Source organism: Onychomys torridus, chromosome 1 (genome assembly GCF_903995425.1).
Source record: "Onychomys torridus chromosome 1, mOncTor1.1, whole genome shotgun sequence".
In the NCBI taxonomy this organism is placed as follows: Eukaryota; Metazoa; Chordata; class Mammalia; order Rodentia; family Cricetidae; genus Onychomys; species Onychomys torridus.
The window spans coordinates 132,933,181-132,952,677 of record NC_050443.1 but is presented as its reverse complement, the minus strand read 5'-3'; the positions used below and the strand labels follow the sequence as shown (position 1 = coordinate 132,952,677).

The 19,497-nt window shown below is 36.1% G+C and overlaps 1 protein-coding gene across 7 annotated transcripts in view; it reads left to right on the top strand.

The window, feature by feature from the left end:
* Tle4 (TLE family member 4, transcriptional corepressor) overlaps positions 1-19,497 on the top strand; it is a 138,698-nt gene that overhangs the window by 42,257 nt on the left and 76,944 nt on the right. For 5 of the 7 annotated variants that reach the window (XM_036206768.1, XM_036206762.1, XM_036206736.1 and 2 more), the window contains exon 6: positions 6,215-6,289. The exons of the other annotated variants lie outside the window; for them this stretch is intronic. In XM_036206768.1, the coding sequence (XP_036062661.1) occupies positions 6,215-6,289 (75 nt within the window). The remainder of the gene's footprint in view (positions 1-6,214; positions 6,290-19,497) is intronic. 7 annotated transcript variants of the gene reach the window in all.

Genomic DNA, 19,497 nt, shown 5'->3' with positions numbered 1-19,497 from the left:
TTTTCTTGATGATAGTCACTTTGCCAGGGTGAATGGAGCCTCAAAGTGGTTTTAATTTGCATTTCCTTGGTGGCCAACTATGTTGAACACTTAAAAATCCTATCTATTTGTATTTCTTCTTTTGAGAATTCTACTTAGATCTGCAGTCTTTTATTCTATGTTGCAAGCCAAAATTGTTTGGTAGGCTATGTGTGGCTTTGAGAAGTTCATTTTACCAACTCTTGGTGTTGTTTATATGTTTGTAATATCTAATTTTTTGTGATACCATTTTGGAATATTATTTGGCAGGCTGAATTGGAGGTTTTGGTTATATTTAAATTGCATATGTGCCTGTAAACTTAGGAATAATTCTTTATTAGACAAAGTAGGATATCAGTGAGACTTTCAAAACTTAGAGTGATATTTTCACTTGAACTTGATCTGCTCAGTTGAACCTGGAGTGTTGTGTGTTCTATCCACACTGAGTATGACCTGAAGGATGAGTGGTCCTAGAGCCATTGAGTGACCTAAGAATATTTAACCTAGAAGAAAGGGAAGAAAGGAACTTGAAAATCTATTTTACTATATTCAGATGCTTGAAGCAGAGGCAAGTTTAGAGACAAAATGGGGACCAGGAGGAAGTTTTGGAAACTTCTTTCTAAGTTATCAGTATTAAGGTTCATTCTCTTCCCCTAGAAAAAGCTTATTAATAAAGTGTCATGACTTTTTTTCAGAGGATGACTGAAAACTAGCTAGAGTGCTACAGAGAGTCAACTGTTGGATATACCAGTGGTTTTTGTCCTGTGGTTGGTACTGCAGTTCCACCATACCAAACCAGACAGCATTTGGAAATCAGTGTGCAGAGTCTTGTTTGGTGGTTAACAAATTCTGGTTTCTGGGTCTCAGAATCTCGAAAGGAGTTCTTTCTAGTTCTGCATTATGATAAATGAGTGGTGTTTATTACATGTGACTAATGATTCCTATTAGGAAGGGCATTTAGTACAAGTTCTGTTGTAAGTATCTTTCACCTAGAATATTGCATGGCTTTGTAACTGTACTTGTTTCAGTCTGGTTCATTCCTTGCCACCTGCCTTCAGTAAGCTCCATCTTAATAAAATCCAGAACTGATAGTATTCAGCTGCTTAAAACATTTTAATAACATCTCACTTTCTACCATGATAAAGTACAGCTGGTTTTCATGTAATGAAAGGCCCTGCACTGTTGGGCATCTTCCATTTTTTTCCAGATATTATTTCCACCAATAGGTGCTTCTCTAGAAAATGCCTTTGCCATACATCTGTGTCTCCATGCATTTGCCTTTGTTGTTGTGAATGCCTCTTCCACTTCAAAGGCATTTTGCATATTCATCCCAAAGGCCATACAAAATCCTATCCCATCCTCCCTGTTCCTCTAGTCACACATGGGAGCTCACTTCCTTGAGAGAGACTTCTCTCAAGGAAGACTGCCAAGCTTGTCCTTTTGCCTGGGTTTTTTTTTTTTTTTTTTCCTCATTCTTCATCCACAGAAGTCCTTCCAGTTGCCGTTGTCAAGTCAGCTTCCGTAGGGACTCTATCCCTAGTACTTAGATTAGATTAAGATATTTCCTTGATAAATGATTGCATAACATCCTCTAATTTTCTCGGAAATTATTCCCCAGTAGTAATTACAGAGCTTTTGAGTATTCCTTATCTTTCTTAATAGATTTTCTAAATTTTAGATTAGATTTATCTATTTTTCCATCTATGAGAGTTTCTGTATATCAGAGTGCCTACATAGTATGTATGTATGTGTGTGTGTATGTGTGTATGTATGTATGTATGTATGTATGTATGTATGTATGTATGTATGTATGTATACCACATGCATACATTGCTCATGGAGGCCAGAAGAGGGTATGGATCCCCTGGAACTGATGTTAGAGATAATTGTGAGCTTCCATGTGGATGCTGGGAATCATCTCTCCCAGCTCTCCTGCAAGAGCAAAAAGTGCTCTTAACCTCTTTGCAGCCCCTTTGCATAGAATTGAAACTGAGATCAGGAGGTGTGATCTAACGTGTCATATTCCTAACCTCAGTACCTGTTAGGTACTTATTAACACATTTGAATGAATGAATGAAATGCTAAGGCTTTCCTGATTCCCTCCTAAAACCTTTTCTGGTATTTTATGCCCTTCATTTCCTTGTACTCTGTGCGTTGTATATGAAATGGGCATAATAAGTCCTACTTTGTGTCTCCACAGCTGGGTTATTGTTCATTATAAGAATCCTGATCATCTTTGCATTTATGCCAGAATTTTTCCTCCGAATATGTGTAGCAAATTTAAAAATTGTTCTAAGTGTAACAATTTTTATTATGACTTTCCTCTTTTCTTGTATCACATCTCTTGTCTGCCTCAAAATATTGCTATGACATACATGACATTGTTATCCCTTCTGAAAAACATACTTTAAAAACCTACTGCACACATAGTGGTTCATAAAGGTCTTGTTCATCAGTAAGCTGTATTGAACCTACATGGGCTTCTATCATTTTATTTCATAAAAGAAAAATTCAATGCTTTTCTTGACCAAATATTAAAAATAATTTTATAACAATGAAAGTAATAGAAATATAATTTAGTGTACAGATTTTTTGCCACCCATCAACACCTTTATTCCTTAAGTCACAGTATTTTTGTAAAGTAATCATATTAAGGTATAATATATATGCCATAAATTCATTTTATCTTATGTGTAATTCAATGATTTTTCAGTAACTACAATTGTGAAATTTCTACAGCATAGTTTATTTATAAAAATTAAGGAATGTAAGTTTCAGCATTTTAAGTAAAAAGTAATCAGACATATTTTGTTTCCTTTAGGTCGCAGTCATTCCCTTGGCTTGTTAATATTTCCTGGGTGACATTTTGTTTGGTAGTACTGTTGAAAGATAAGAAGGGGCTGTTCCTTCTGCCTACTCAGGAGGCTAAAGTCCTTTTCTCACCACTCAGGTGTGGTGTCAGAAAGGACAAGCTGGGAGTGGGATGGAAATAAAATGAGAGTAGAGTGGAGGAGTAAGTGACAGATGGGGAGGGAAGAAAATGAAGAGGTGGAAGGCATAGTGGAAAAGCCGTCACCATTCTAAGAAAATGTGAAGCACTGTGACTTTTCTGAGTCAGCGAGCTTATTTGTTAAAATCTGAGAATGGGAAAAAATGCCTTAGACCAGCTTTGGGGAATGGTGTGTGGACTTTACTTCAAGAGTTACTTTTTCTCAATTGTGATCTTTTTGCCTCCTCTTTCTGAGTTTTAATGTTCACACTACCTGATGGGTGCATCCAGTCTGTGGGGTGATGTGTTTAGCGTGTTGTGGAGAGAGTAATGGTAGAGTGTTTGTTACTGGTGCTTTCAGAGCTCACAGGAGAGGTGGTACTGTTTGCCTCAGGAAACTTATATTCAAAAGGTCCTTAAACAGCGAATGATTCTTGGGTGTGAGCAGAAATAGGGAAGTTGAATTGCAAACTGCAGGTCAAGTCCAGAAACTGTATTCCATTGCTATCAAAGCACACAAGCTGAGTCATGACTTCCATTTTGATGTTAGCTTCCTAACAGACCTGATGGCGGATCAGTGAACTGAGTTTTCTCAAAACAAACAAACAAACAAACAAAAATAAATGCACTTGAATTTAATGCTATGGAGCCTTGCTGCCTGAGGCCTCTTTGTCTCTTAGCAGTTGAGATACAATTTATGAAGCAACAGTTGTACAGTCCTCATGCTAGAGAGGCCTTATGTAGATATGTTTCATATCTCTGATCCATATAATTGTTTTTTTTTTTTAATATTTACTACTTAATGTAAAGGAGATATTTCATAGATGGAGACATGTCATGGTAAGAGCTTGTACACTTTAAGTGAATGAATACATGAGTAGAATGACTGCTATGTGTTGTGGATGAGTGCATATGCAATCCTTTGTCTCACTTTCATAGAAATTTTAAGCAGCCATTGTTGAATGTCACAAGTAAAAGGTAGAAAGTTTGTAACAATTTCTGTACATAATCATGCATGGAGGGAGCTGGAGAGATGGCTCAGTGGTTAAGAGTGCTTTACAGCACTCATGTGGGACAACTCAGAACTGCCTGTAACTCCAGCTGCAGGTGGATCCAGTACCTCTGATCTCCAGCACAAACACCCACAAACAGATTCACAAATGTGTACATATTTTTAAAATGCATGGAGTATTAAATCTCAGAGGCTACTTTGCAAGTGCTACTGCTTTTCACTACACTGAAAAGTTATCATAAATTTAAAATGAGCTTTGAACTTGACACATAGTAAGTGCTCAGTAAACATGGCATGTGATCAGACTGCCTTTAAGATAAGCTGAAGTTATTACAGACAAGTCTTACTCTTTATTACTTCTAGGTTTGTGTATGTATGTATGTTTGTGTCTGCATACTTGTTTGTGTGCACATGTATACATGTGCTCATAGAAGCCTCTCTCACTGAACCTGGAACTTGCCTATTGAGAGAGAGAGAGAGAGAGAGAGAGAGAGATTGATTGATTGAGACTAAGCTTGCTTCTTAAGACTATGTTTTGAAACTGAAACTCCTACAATTAAAAACAATTCACAAGTATATAGTTTAATGTTTAGTTTCTAGTGAAAACTTAAAGGTCATTAATTTGTAACTGGAAGTTTTCCTGTGTCCTGCCCGGTCCGGTCCACAGTTGTTCAGATCCAAGTAATCACACAGAGGCTCATATTAATTAAAACTGCTCGGCCATTAGCTCAGGCTCACCACTGACTAGTTCTTACACCTAAACTCAGCCCATTTCTGTTACATTTTCTGTAGCTTTACTTGTGTGCCATTACATGCTGCTCCATGGACGGCGGGCTGGCATCTCCTGACTCAGCCTTCCTCTTCCCAAAATTCTCCTTGTCTGCTTATCCCACCTATATATACTTCCTGCCTTGGTACTGGCCAATTAGCATTTTATTTATCAACCAGTCAGAGCAACATAGATTCACAGCATACAGAACATCCCACAGCATTAATTTGTTATTTAGCATTTTTCTATTAATAAGCAAAAGATGAAAACACCATGTTATATGTGACTAAGGCAGTTTTCTTTCCCATAAAACCTCCCTCTCGTGCCTGTGTTCACATCAGAGGTAGTAAAGTCACAATATCATATGCTTGAGAGTTTTGAAATGGAAACTTGATAGTAAGGGAATATTTCATGTTTGATGGCAAGCTTTTTGTGTATTGTAAGCAGTTTTATAGTTGAACCATGTATTCACTTCAAATTAGTGAAGGACATACACTGAAATTTTCACCAGAGATCAGTTAACACAAGCATCTTCCAACCACACAGAGAAATGTCTGTAATGTAGCTTTTTGTCCTTCATTCACTAAAGCTACTTGAAAGAATTTCAGACCAAATTTGAGTCTGTAGATACTAGACTCTTCACATGTACTTAATTGGGGGTTATATTTACATTTTGAGAGTCTTACACAACCATTTGTGTATATCCAGATGTGCGAGTGCCCCCATGCAGACACTTCTGTGTTACTTATGTTTCAATTTTTACCAATATTATAAAACAATACCAGTTATTGCTCATTCTCTTGGGAAATGAATCAAGGGTGGAGAGATTTCCTACTATTAATGATTCTAGTTTTTCTAAAGAAAAATAATTTAAACCTGTAGGTATTTAAAAGAAGTACATGAAGTACTTCAACTTCATTTGCATATAGTTTTGTTTAAGCATGTAAGCCTTCATGGTAGAATACAAACATAGACCCTTTTACACTTCCAGAGGAGATAGAACATGGAATGAGAATAACCTTTTGCTGTTTATGCTAATAAATACCAGAGAAGAATCTAAAAATAAGTACCTGTAGGGACTACTTAGAGAATTTTTTTTTCCTGTAGGTAGCATAAAGGGGAATAGTACAAAGAAACAGATGGGATAAGTTGAGCTTTGTTTTCAGTACTAGCAGATGTTTGGTTAGAGTGCTCTCTTGGACTGAGAATGAAATATGAGCAGATAGTGCAGATGTAGGGAGCATCCTCCATGAGCACAAAGATGATGTGTACAGCGGATGCCTGGTTATTCCTGGGGATTTTATTTGGAAATCTGGAGACTCCCAAATGCTATTTTGCATGTAAAGTTAGAGGACATATTAGGAAAAGCTGTTCTGACTGAGTAGAAAACAAATAATTGTATTCTGTTTCTGATCTTCATTTATAGCACCAGCAACAAGTGGTGCAGGCTGTGGAACGGGCCAAGCAGGTGACCATGGCAGAACTGAACGCCATCATTGGGGTACGTGGCCTTTCCATTTTAGCTCTGGTCTCAGTGTGTGTCCTTAGCTTTCTTGTTTTTCTCTTTTTAAATTTTGTCCCACCAAAGGGGCAGAAAGTAATAGATGACCACAGTGAATTGAGCTCTTGCCCTTCAGTCTCCTGAGGCATTTGTTAGCTGCTCAGAAGCTTTGTACCACAGTTTACTAATTAAGTTGGCTCCAGAAAACTCCCCTGAGGAGACTGGACGGCTCTTTCTCATGTTTCTTTACTGTGCCATCAGTTTCTGTTGCTAAACTAGACAGGAAAAAAAAAAGACACAGATTGCTCTGATGTTAAAATGACCTGATTTCCTTTTATCGCTCCACAAATGATTTAGATTGTCTTAATATCACTTTTAGTAAAGTATGTATTTTTACATATCCGCTCCTACTCTTCTTTGTTAAGAGTGGTTCTTACAGGATAGTGTCCATTTGTAGGAGAAAGAACTGAAAAGTCAGTGACCCAGTTAGAAAATGCTAGCTGGCAGTAGTGACAGTGGTCTTTCCTAGAACCTGCTAGGTCCTTAGGTTTAGGCATTCCCTACAGCTTCAAATGTAACAACTAATAAAACTTAGAAATAATAATAAAGAGGAGAACTCTTGGTTGTAAACAGTCCAGTACTGACTTAATGGTTTATGCAGAAGTGCAAGAAACACATTGCTACATTCTAAAGAAGACTCCACTCCTTCTTTCTGCTCCCTCCCAAATTCTTTCTTTGTGTATAATTTATACACAAAAGTCTTTTCTCTTTTTTTCTCTCACTGTATCAAACACACTTTGAAATGCTAATTATTCCACTTACTTTCATTAAAATTCAAATTGCTGAGTGAAGATACGAATAAGGGTCGCCTGATAATCAATCTGAAGTGAAGATGCTGCTTCAATTATGCCACTGTCTTTTAACAAGGGAATCAAGACTCAGGATCACTGCACTGGTGTTGGTGGCAGTAGTCTGATTGTAGCTTGTTCCTTAATGGGCTATTTGAAGATCTATTTTTGTGTCTCTCTGACCACCAGAAAAAAATATGGTAGTAAATTAGCAGACATCATAAATGGAAAAGTGCAAGAAAAATGCCCCTTGCAAAGGAGAGGCTGAATCAGAAAAGCCTATGGACTCCGGAGGAACCTTTGTCACACATTTACTATGTTGGGGGAGGGAGATGGAGGCAGTGGAGAGAAAACATTTTAGGACTAATTTTTCTTTCTTAAAACTCAAGAAAATAGCAACACACACACACATTAATTAAGAGAGCTCAGTTTTAAAAGTTAGTCTGTGTGTACTTAGTAGTTCTGCTTGAGGGAAACTTTGTGTGAATGAGTTATGGTCACGTCAGGATAGTATGTATATATTTTTTTGTTTTTACATTCTCTCTCACAGGTCAATCATGATAGAACCTACCCAAAGTTGTTATTCTATGTAGTTTAGTGTTTACAATAGCTTTGTACAATGTACTGCCGTATTGGAAAACTTGCAGGGTCATTTCATGCGTGGCTAAAATTCTTACCTATATTTGATTAGCACCTAATTCTAGAAAACTGCATTTTTGTTGTTTTGGCTTTTCTGGTTTCTAGTGAACAGCTGAATAGTGGAAAAATTAAGCTAAGTCAGACCTACGTTGTTTTGGATGCTGCTTAAAAATGACGACAGGTAGAAAATGAAATAAGTTTCCCTATTCTTGTCACTTCACATATTTTTAATGCTGTTTTACATTATTTTGATAATATATACTTTGTGTTGAATAGGATAACACATTGCCTTTTCTCAAAGAAACCATTTGTAAACTGTAGCTGTTACCAATAGGCATATTGTTCATATAGATTTTATTATTAAAATAAAGCCAGTTTAATTTTATATTCTAAAAATTTACTTGAAAAAACTAACTCAGTAGACCCTCATGCTATAAAAGCAGTGTGTGTTGATGTTGGTGGATCTTGTGAAGTTTTAAACTGTTTATATTTGGGCAGAGAATGGAGTTAAAATCATATAATCTGACTGTTCTGGAAACAGACTACAGAAATAGTAAAGTAAATGCTTCCATTCTGGTAACTGCAAACTGAGAAAGAAGGGACCTGATTACAAACTTACTTGATGAATTCTGCTGCTGAGGTTCTTTTTTTTTTTTTTTAAAGCATGATGCTAGTCTTGGATCTGTAGTATTCAAAGAATTTATGTTTGTAGGATTTTAAATGCACCAATTGTTCTCTGTTCTCTTAGGCATTGTTTTAAGAAATGGTAGCATAAAAACTAAAAAGCAAAACCAAAAACATTTATTTATTGGTATGCTGTGGGATGGTGGCACACTTGTGCCATGACATGCATTGTGGAGGTTAGAAAGCAACTTGTAGGAATCACTTTTCTCCTACAGTGTGGAACCTAGAGATTGACATCAGTTTGAAGCCTTGATAACAAAATACTTTTTCCACTGAGCTGCCTTATCTTTCCAGGAAATGGTAGCACTTTGATTTGCTACCAGAATGATGACAGGTAAGGTTTAGATTTTTCTTAATTAGATTTTAGAATGGAGTTGGCTGTGATTTTTCTGCACCGAGAGAATGGCAGCATTTTTTTCTAGGAGGCTTAAGACCTGTTTATGCTACTGCAGACCTTCATTTATTTATCCCTACATATGCGCCTGTTTTATATGTAGACACACCATCCAGACAAGAGGGAATGTTCCCAGATTTCATGAAATCTGATGAAGCACCTTTTAACTCTGCAATATTATTCTACCTTCATTGGTAAATGAGCCAAACCAGTGATCCATGCAGTTTAAATGCAAAATGCTGAAGTGAGCCTGAAACCTGGAGAGGTGACTGTTTTCCTCACAATAAGCTAGTTGTGTTTAATGGAATGAAACACAGTTATAATGATTTTTTTTCACAGGTCATGTTCAGTTTAAAAGTGTTGATAGACTGAAATAAGTTAAATATCATTTTATTTTTTATTTATAAGAAAAAAAACCAGGAAATTTCCTTTTTTGCTTTTGTTTACAATCGCGGTCTTGTGTTTTGATTTCATATTCCCTTGAAGCTTTCCTTGAGCTACCCCAAATTGGCTGGGGGGAATGTTATGCATGTAGTTTGATACTGTCATGTGTCCTACTAGCCACTGTGTTTTTAAATTAGAATCTCTGTGAGATTGCGCTGTTGGAACAACACACAAATTGCAGTTTTAAATCAGTAATATGATCTAATTAGAAATGATGTTTTCATTTCCTGTATTATTAAATTGAGTCATCTGACTATCTTAAAATGCTTCTTAAATCCATTATACTATATAATCAGTACATGCTGTGTGAATGTGGTTATGCTTAATAATGGAGGCGAAACAGACTGATAAGAATTTCAACAAACCACTATTTACAAAAAGTTTGTTAGTGTGAGCCTTAGGAAAAAAGAGATTCAGCTTATGAAAATGAAAATATACTTTTTTAAAAGAATCTTTCATCCTCTTTTCTGTTCTAACTTTTTAAGGAGGAAATGATATAAATGTGAGCATTAAAATACCCCATCCCAATAACCTTTATGAACAGGTATGCCATGGTGTTGCAGGAAAATGCAGTTTAGCACTAGAAAAGCTGAACCTCAATTTTTAGTAGTGACATTTTAATGATAGGAAGTCTGCAAAATTATTTGCCATCAATTGTGAAGGCAATAACAAGCCTTGGTGGTTTTTCACACTTTCTGTGTTAAGTGCTTTCAGAATGACAGCGTAAACTGTGTTAGAGAACTCCAAGGAAGGAAAACTGATTAAAATGTTCATGCTTGAATGGTGCTGATGGAATAGTTCATTTGGACTTTCTCTACCTCCTGCAGCTCAAGCTGAAATATTAAAATTCAGTGGATTTAAATCTCTCTCCTCTCAGCTCAGGAAAAAAACATTACATTTTAATAGGTTTTAAACCCATAATTCATTGGTTTGGAGCAGCACTATTAAATCTATTTAAATATTACTTGTATTACTAAAGAAATGATTTAAATGCCTTTGCCTTTTACTATCCTATGTGTTTGAATTATTTTTTTTAAAAAGACAATATTTACTGTTGCGATTTTCTGCCTTAACACTGTTTTATTGTCCCTGTCATTTGATTGACTCTTACTGAGATATAAATGTGTGTGCTTATTTTTCTACTGACCCTCTGTGTGTGTGTGTGTGTGTGTGTGTGTGTGTGTGTGTGTGTGAGAGAGAGAGAGAGAGAGAGAGAGAGAGAGAGAGAGAGAGAGAATATGCATGTATGACAGGTCAGAAAATATGCCGCTCCTTTTCCATTATAGATTTCGAAACTACCATTTTAAATCTCAAATGCATTTGAATGAAACATTGTGATAATTTTTCATAGGTCTTTTAAAATAAGTAATTAGACAAAAACCTTAAGGACATAAATGTTTAGGGTATATAAAACAAGTGTGTACAGCTAAGAGCAGGAATATTTCTTGCAGAGGACCTGAATTTGGCTTCGTAGTACCACCCGCCCTGGGCAGCTAACAACTACCTATCACTACAGCTCAGGGTGATCTCATTCATACCTCTGGCCTTCAAAGGCACCTACATTCACATGCACCCCTCAGCATATACATATTTTAAAATGAAAATAAGTCTTACAAAAAAGTGAGTAATTTTTCTATAAGAATTGTATAATGTATACTCCTGTGGCTACATAACCACTAGTAAGATAAACCTTGAAATAAAATGAAAAATACAGTTTACCTTTTTAACAAAAGCCAAAATATATGTATCCAAATGCAGCTTTCTGTTCCTTTATGTTCAATAACAGGCCATCAAAGGTCTTTTTGATATGTTCTGCTGTTATCCTATATTGAACATGGCTGTCCCACACTGTTGAAACTATCTTTCCTGGGCCTGTCTCATTCCTTAACGTTTTTTCTAGATGTTGCTGCTAAAACATGTGCCATGGCTTGAGGGTGCAAGATTAGGAGGGCTTACTTTCCTCTGGTGCTTTGTAAAAATTTATCCTTCAAGGGGTCCCAGTAAGCTAGCACTCAGTTGTGCACCATAGCCATAGAATTAAGAATACTACTCTTTTCTCGATATTCTTTCCCTATATACCAACACCTGGTTAGGATTGTTTAAGGGGTACAGCAGCTATGTGCTAGCCCTTCGTTTATTAGAGTTTCAACCATCCTCAGAATTTGGCTTCAATAGGCATCAGTTTGTGAAGGGTCCTTACCATATAGGGAGGTTATTAAGGTCACATGTTACAATTGAGGCTTCTTTTCCTATGTCTGGTCTATGTGGAAATGGTCTTTACAAGCTCAGCATTTACAGCTCACGTTCTTTTAAAATCTAAGCAAACCTAATGGCCAGTATCTTGTTTTTCTCCTAGACTTTATCATTGTTGCTTTCTTATTGCATATGATATTAAATTAACTTTAAAATGGGCTATAAAGTAGATTTGTGTTTTCTCAGGGATTGCTGTTTCAACTTGGTTACTGTCTTTACTGAATAGTATGCCTAGAGCTTAAGGGCTTTGGACACCAAGACTCCTTAATTCTTTATATTTGCAGCCCCTTTCATCCAAGACATTTCAATGAAGCTTTGGATTCGCAGATAGATAAGTAAAGCATTTGCTGATAATAAATCAGAACGAAATTTATTATAAATCAGTTCTTTGATATATGTATATTATATATAGTTTTACCAATTAGTATGATTAAAGAAAATTTGCATACTAATGAGATAAGTGTGTTTAATTTGTACATAAAGAAATAATTAGCTGAGTATTTGATAATATAAGATGTAGGGCAGTTCAGCGTTTTTCAGGTTGATCAGTATTCTGATTTTATAATCCTCAGTACTCACAACCCCACTTCACATAAATACTAGAACAATATGATCAGCATATAGGGACTTTCAGAAACTGTTGGGAAGTCTATCCTAATTCCAAGTCAAAATTCACTCTGATTATTTGTGAACTCAAGTCAGCATCTCTAACAGCAAACTTTAAAATCAAGCATTCTAATATAGTACAATCCAAAAATATTCTCTATAAAGAATAATAGGAAAATATTAAAATCTTTATTTTCTGTAATTAGATCATTATGTCCCTATGAGCAGAAAACTTTGTACAGTTTTCTATAATACTATAATTTGTAGCACACAGTAATCTCTGTTATGAACTGAAGTGTTTTGGCTAGTCTTTGCTGGTATCACACAACTTGATGTGTTTAAAACCAAGGCTCAGTGTAGTTCAATGCCACAGTATGGGTGAGCACTGCCAGAAATACCTTGGGTACATAATGCATTTTAATTTTTGGTCATTGCATTCAGAAGCTGTTGCCAATTTCTTCTTGGTCTCCACCCATGGGTTAAGAAGCTTGGTTATGGATTATGCTATGGGAAAGGGCACTGTGCAGCTGTCCCTGGGCCTTTTGCACTTATAGGGCTCTGTTCATATGTGCTCACAGAGCTGTGATGATGCTTAAAACTAAAGCAGTTTTGCATCAAGTCCCTCTTTATGTTGATTTGCTGCTCCCTTTTCCCTTGGAGAGAGAAGCTGCAGTATTGAGTGATGTAGTCATAATTCAATCTTTGGGCTGCAGTTTGCTGAGACTCTTAAGAGGCTGTGATTTCCCTTCTCTCATAACAAAGACTCTCATACATTTAAATAATTTTCAGTTCAGTTTTCACTTCAGAGGTCACAAAATTTCTAGGTTGGGGGATAATTTCTGATTTGTTGCTTTTGTGTATTCAATTAAGTTCTGTTAGAAAACTCTTCTGGAAAAAAAAAATCTAGGAACCAGCCATTTTATTTTCTCTCCCAAAATGTTGCTAACCTGAACTACTTCTTTATTCTTCCTGTTTAAGGAGGAGCCTTCTTTCCCACCTTACATCAATAACTGCACATGTGTAGCTCACTTTGAAGTTCACACAATGTCACCAAAATTGTATAATGTGTCTAGGTGGGGTAACTGATGAAGCTTGAAACTAGGTAGGCCCTGGGATTCCACTGAAAGAATAGCTACCAGATTCGCTAGGCTGAGCTTGGCAAGCTGTGCATGGACTGGTTTACTCATTAGCTTTTGTAAGTTGGCAGTTCAAAATTTTTATATCTTTATTATATTTTTTTCTTTTTATGTTACCTTTTTTTTCTGATGACTTTTTCTCAGTGGTATTTCTCCATGCAGCATCAACAGCTGCCATCCAGAGGCCTTATTTCTTATGGGCTCAGCCTGACTTTTGTATCTTTCAAAAAGTTGAAAGGGTGACAGGTAGTGGCGGCACATGCCCTTAATCCCAGCACCTGGGAGACAGAGCCAGGCAGGTCTTTGTGAGTTCGAGGCCAGCCTGGTCTACAGAGGGAGATCCAGGACAGGCACCAAAACTGCACAGTGAAATCCTGTCTCAAAACAAAACAAACAAACGAAAACAGACAAACAAAAAGTTGAAAGGGCAGAGCAAACATGGGCTCTAAGGGAAGACATACTCACCTGAAACAGGCAGCTGAAGTGTTATTATTTGTGCATGACTCTTAGGACTTAGGAAAAGCTGGAAGGGCTTTTAATGTACATACTCAGAATTCCCAAGAAAGCAGTTTTAGGCTCCTTCTACCTGAAGGTCATCAGTGCTGCCTTAAAGACCTTTGTGAAAAGAGTAGAACTTCTTCAGTGAATAGTGAGACTAAGTCAGTTGCCACATCTTCCTGTTTGTTAATTCAGCAATTGTTCTGGTGTCTTCCTGTTACCTTGTTCAGTATTTTCATTTTGAAAATTTTAAGTCTTTCTTGATGTGTTTTGAAGTGTATCTTCAGATTACATTTACCTTATTTAGGTTTGGTATTTATAAGTTTTCTGGTTTTATATTTTACTGCACAAATCTACTTTAACCCATTTTAACATTTTAATATTTTTAAGATTTTTCTTTAATTTTAAGGCTTTTTTTCTTTTATGTATATGAGCATTTTGCCTGCATGTATGTCTGTTGAAGTTAGAAGAGAGCATCAGATCCCCTTGAGTTGGAGTTATGGATCACAGTGAGCCACCATGCAGGTGCTGGGAAATGAACCTAAGTCCTTTGCAAGAGTAACAAGTGTTCTTAACCAGTGATCCACTTCTCCAGCCCTATACCTTTTAATTTCAGTAAAAATTGTTTGGAAGGCTATTAAAGAAAAATAGAAAACAAAAGTGAGGCTATGAGAATTAAGAATACTCATGTGTTCTTTTTATGTTTGTAGATACAGTTTTAGATACCTGGAAATAAGAATTCAGAAATACATGCCTACTACTGATGTTTGATATTCTTTTAAGCCAGATTTGTTGGAGTATAGTTTTAAAGTACAGGTAGTCCTATTTAGTGTAACTGTGTGGATTTTGACATCTGAATGTAGCTGTAGAGCTACTACCACAGTGATGAAGCAAGTTCTCCATCACTTTTTTTTCTTTCCCTCTTGCAGCCCCTCTGGAATAAAGTTGTTTTCTCTCAGTGAGCTTGTTTGAGAATATACTGTAAGTGGAGGTGTTGTTATAGCCTTTTGAATGCCTATTCCTTAAACATACGATCTTTGAGACTTGGCTGTATAGTTGCCCTTGTCAATATGTAGGTCCTGTGCACTGCCCAGTGATATTCCGTTGTTAGTGTAGGCCTGTCTGCCTATTCATTCACTTCTCAAAGGGCGAGGGATTGTCTCCAATTTTGAGTGATTGAGAATAGTACTACAAGAAAAATTCACATCCACATTTTTGAAAGTGAATTTCTAAATTTCTTCTGGGTGATTACCTAACAGTGAGAATGCTGAGTAAATGATATGCTGAGTGTGTTTCATTTTATAAGTGCTACACTGTTTTTCACAGCAACCCTGCTGTTCTGCAGTTTTGCTAAAGGGCCTAGCAAGACTTCATCCTCACCAACACTTGGGATCACAGTTTTTTCAGTTGGTGGTACTCACTGTGCTTTTCCATTTTGTTTTGCATAAAACTTAATAGCTTTGTCTTTTTATGTTACTTGTTATCTCTATGTCATCTTCAAAATGAGTGATGAAATATTCACTGGTCCCCCTTGTCATTTGTTTTAATCATCTTTTAATACTCTAGATATAAACATTATGTATTTGTCACATATATTCACTGATTTTTGTAGTTCTTCTCATTTTAACTGTGCCTTTTGAAGAGGACACACTTTTGTTGATTTTTTTGAGACAGGCTCTTACTACATATTCCAGACTAGCCTCAAATGTGCATCCTCCTGCCTCAACTTTCTGAGTGCTGAAGTAACAGTCACAAGCTACTATGCCTAAGAGCACAACTTTTTTCTTTAAACATTGAGGTAATTCCAGTTTGAGAATTGTATTTTCTTCTGTGGATTTTACTTTATTCTTGTCTCTGAGTAATATGTACACAATTCAACATCACAAATACTTTTTCCTACTTATTCTTTGAGAAGTTTTCAATTTAGGCTCTAGATCCTATTTTTATTATGGTTATGGGTTGTTTTTTTCCAGACTGGGACTTCACTGATCTTTGTCTAAAACATAAATCAAATCTCATTGCTCTCTTGTTAAAAATTTTCTGGTTGGCCTTTTTGCTTCATAAAATAACCTGAATTTCTCACATGGCCTACAGACATCCCATGCCCTCAGGCTTCATTTACCTATTGTTGAGCAGCACTGGTCTCATCATTGCCTGCCAGTTCTTAATTAGGGTTATGTAGCACTCTGTCCTCCACAGTGCCCTTCTCCTTGTCTTGATGATGCTTAGTACTTTTCTTCAAATGCTCATTCAGGTGGCCTGGCTCAGGTAAGGCCTTCCTGGCTGGCATCCCTTTTGATGGGTATGTCATCCCCTCTAGTCTCTGAGCCATTAGCCTCTTTGATTTTCTTCATAGCACTTAGCATTGATTTGTGTGTCACTTTTTCTTCTTGTTCACTTTCCAGCCATGGTGCCAAAACATGAGTAGATCAGTTGTGTCAACAAATGTTTGTAAAATAAATATTAAGCACTGGTTTTCAAAAGTATATAATAGCTCATAATACTATTTAGTAAATGTATAAACAAGTACTATACTTTGAACTGTTATTTGGCTTTTTTTTTTTTCTAGTGTTGAGCCCAGGTAGAGAGGAAATGTAGACTAATAGAAACCCCAGTGTCATATGATTTTAGTAATATCATTTAGGTTTTCTCATTATAAAGGTCAAGGCTGGAGTTGATATCCACTGATTTGTCTAATTTAATTTTATAATCCTATTTTAATGGAATTTTCATTTTAAAATTTAGGGTCATTTTTATATTGGTTATTTCCCTAGATTTATCGTGTTTCTAGGCTTTTATTCTTTACATCACAAACAGTGACTATAAAAAATATATTTACTAGATATTTGTATTGCTTCAGGTACTATGCTAAGCATTTACATGTGTTTTGTTTAATTTTTACATCAACCCTATGTAGAAATAATCTCATAAACTTTACAATAATGTACCACAACTTAGAATCGAGAAGTAATTTCCATAGGGGTAATATAAGGAGGAAGTGCCAGAGATGAGATCTCTACTTCTAATGAGTTTGTCCGAATGCTCTCATCCTTTCTTTGTCCTTTCTTTGTCCTCTTGACTATCCTCCCTTCTTTCACAAGAGAGCAAGCATATTGTCTTTCCCTTCAAATACACTATTAGAGTTGTTCAGGGTTCAGTGTTGGGAGGAAAGTGGAATGAGTGTGTCTGCACATGCTTATTGGTTAGCCTGAATTATCTGATTTATATCATTTTCCTAGATTGGTTGCATTATCTTGATTCATACCATGCTTCTTGTCTGCTGATGTTACTCTTACATATAAGAACCAAAAGCTGTAATATGAGAAGATAAAGGTTCCTTGTCTTTAGAAACAAAGTATCATAATGCAAATGATGTTTGAACATGTGCTTCTAAGAATAGGACTATGGAACAACAAGAATAACAACAAAATCCAAATATGAAATGATAAAATAGTATGGGATATATGTATACAGGATGTATATCTCTAGAAGTTCAAGGGGACATTGCAGAATTGTTATTCAAAATTGCTAATGAGAAGTTTGCAATGAATTTGTTGCTAAATATTGTCCAGGGAGTTAGAGGCAGAAGGGATTATTAAGGACTACTGGTAGCTAATTATAGTCAGTCAGCAATGGCTGAGGGAGGAGGGCAAGAGACCAGTCAGGGAGAAATTGAGTTAGGACTCAACATTTTAATGCTTTAACGTTTTGAATAGTCCTTCCTTGGAGTTATGTCCTTGTTTCATTGCAAGCTTGTGTTCCTTCTTTTTGTCTTGTGTCTATATATTGATTATGAGTAGTAAATGCTCTGTGAGATAGAATACTACTCAAATTTAAAAAGCATTGTTGACCTAATAGCAGTTAGAGCTACCTCTCCACCCTCTTAAAAACTAAAAATGAATTGTTCTTGAAAACTTTTGAAAGTTTGTTGTATTTCTTACTTTTTTTTCTCAGTGGAGTCATAGTGCCCCAGATTGTGTTCTAAGCCACACAGCAGTGCCTCTCAGGTGGTAGTCACAACTTCTTTTCTTTTTTTCCTTTTGATTTCCCCCAGGGTTTTCCTGAGTTTACTCAAAGCAGTTTGTAGATACAGCTCTTCACAAATTTCATACCTGGGAGAAGACACCAAACAGAACAACACCCAAACGTTTAAGTTGCTTGTTGTCACTTAGATTGAAAACTGGGAAGGTGTCTTGAGGTTTCTTAACAGCTTGCTGGAATGATCAAGAGCAAAGACAAATGATGGTTCCCCCTTTTAGATGGGTTCCAATTTCTGCAATGAAGGCTAACATTCTAGATGTCTTGTTAGTCTTCTTACAGATAAGTGGGCACATGACCTATCCAAGTTAATGAGATAAAAAGAAGTATGTTTTCTTTTTTAACTTTAAAAAATGTTCTTTTTCTCCCCAATGAAGAAAATGGTTTCCTTTCTTGTTTTATGAGAAATCGAAATATTATTTAGACCACTTTTGTTGTTTATTCTATAACTTGAAGAGTAACTGTCTTAATTGGTATGGGTGTGCATTTACATTTTAATGCCATGAGACTATGTATAAAATAGTGGAAACAGTAACTGGAGAACACTTAAGAGAACATTACCATGTTTAGGTAATGGCAAACCACCCAGCGATTACCAACAAAGCAGCTTCACTTAAAGATACAGTACAATATTCTTGATAGGAAAAGATAGACAGCAGACTAAACTAAAAGATAACTTAATACAGTTTTCATTTAAAAATGCTTACATATGCATTGAAAATACCATGCATAGATCCACTGATATTAGTGCTTTCTTTGGCTGGTAGGATTATTTTTGACTTTTATTTTTTTGCTATTCTTTATCCCATCATTTCATATATAACATTGATACATTTTTTTTTAAAAAAAAAGGACATAATTCTATTTCTCTTTTCTTCTGGCCTGTGTAAATGGTTTGATCTGCCCAATTTTACAAGGTATCCTGAATTGCCTAAGTTATTCTTAAACCTTTCTCACAGAACCATGTCTTTGGTATTGTCTTTTAAAAAACAGTCTCAGTCAGTCTCTCTCTCTCTCTCTCTCTCTCTCTCTCTCTCTCTCTCTCTCTCTCTTTAGGCCCGCTGCCACAGCCCTTATCCATGCATCACTGTTTTGGTTTGAGCTACTGAATTCTTTCTATTTCTTGCTGTTCATTCTTGTTGCTTTTGTTTATTCTCTGCATAGTATTCTGAACTTCAAAAAATTTAAATATCTTTGTGCTCTATCTTAAAAGTCTTTTAAGACTATATTTAGGCAAGGTTTATTTTTTCAGCCAAAATTCTAGTTGGTTTTTAACTGGTATCAGGACCATGAGCATCTCTTAGTTATGTGTTACAAACTCCTGTTCCCAGTTTCTAGCTTGTCATTTTCTGTAAGGTGTCATTTAAGGAACAAAATGCTTTCCATTTCAACTGAGTAATAAATACCATCACTTCATTTCTTATACTTTGAGCTTCCTGTGACCCATTTAAGAAATCTTACTCTAAGATTTAAAGTACTCAGACATAGAGGCAGGAGAGATGGGTTAATAGTTAAGATTACTTACTGCTCGTTGAGAGGGCCTCAGTTCTATTCTCGGTGCCAACATTATGGCTTTCAACTTTGTTACTCCAGTTCCAGGGGATCCTCCACCCTCTTCTCATCTCTGTTTGCTCATGGTGTATACACACACACACACACACACACACA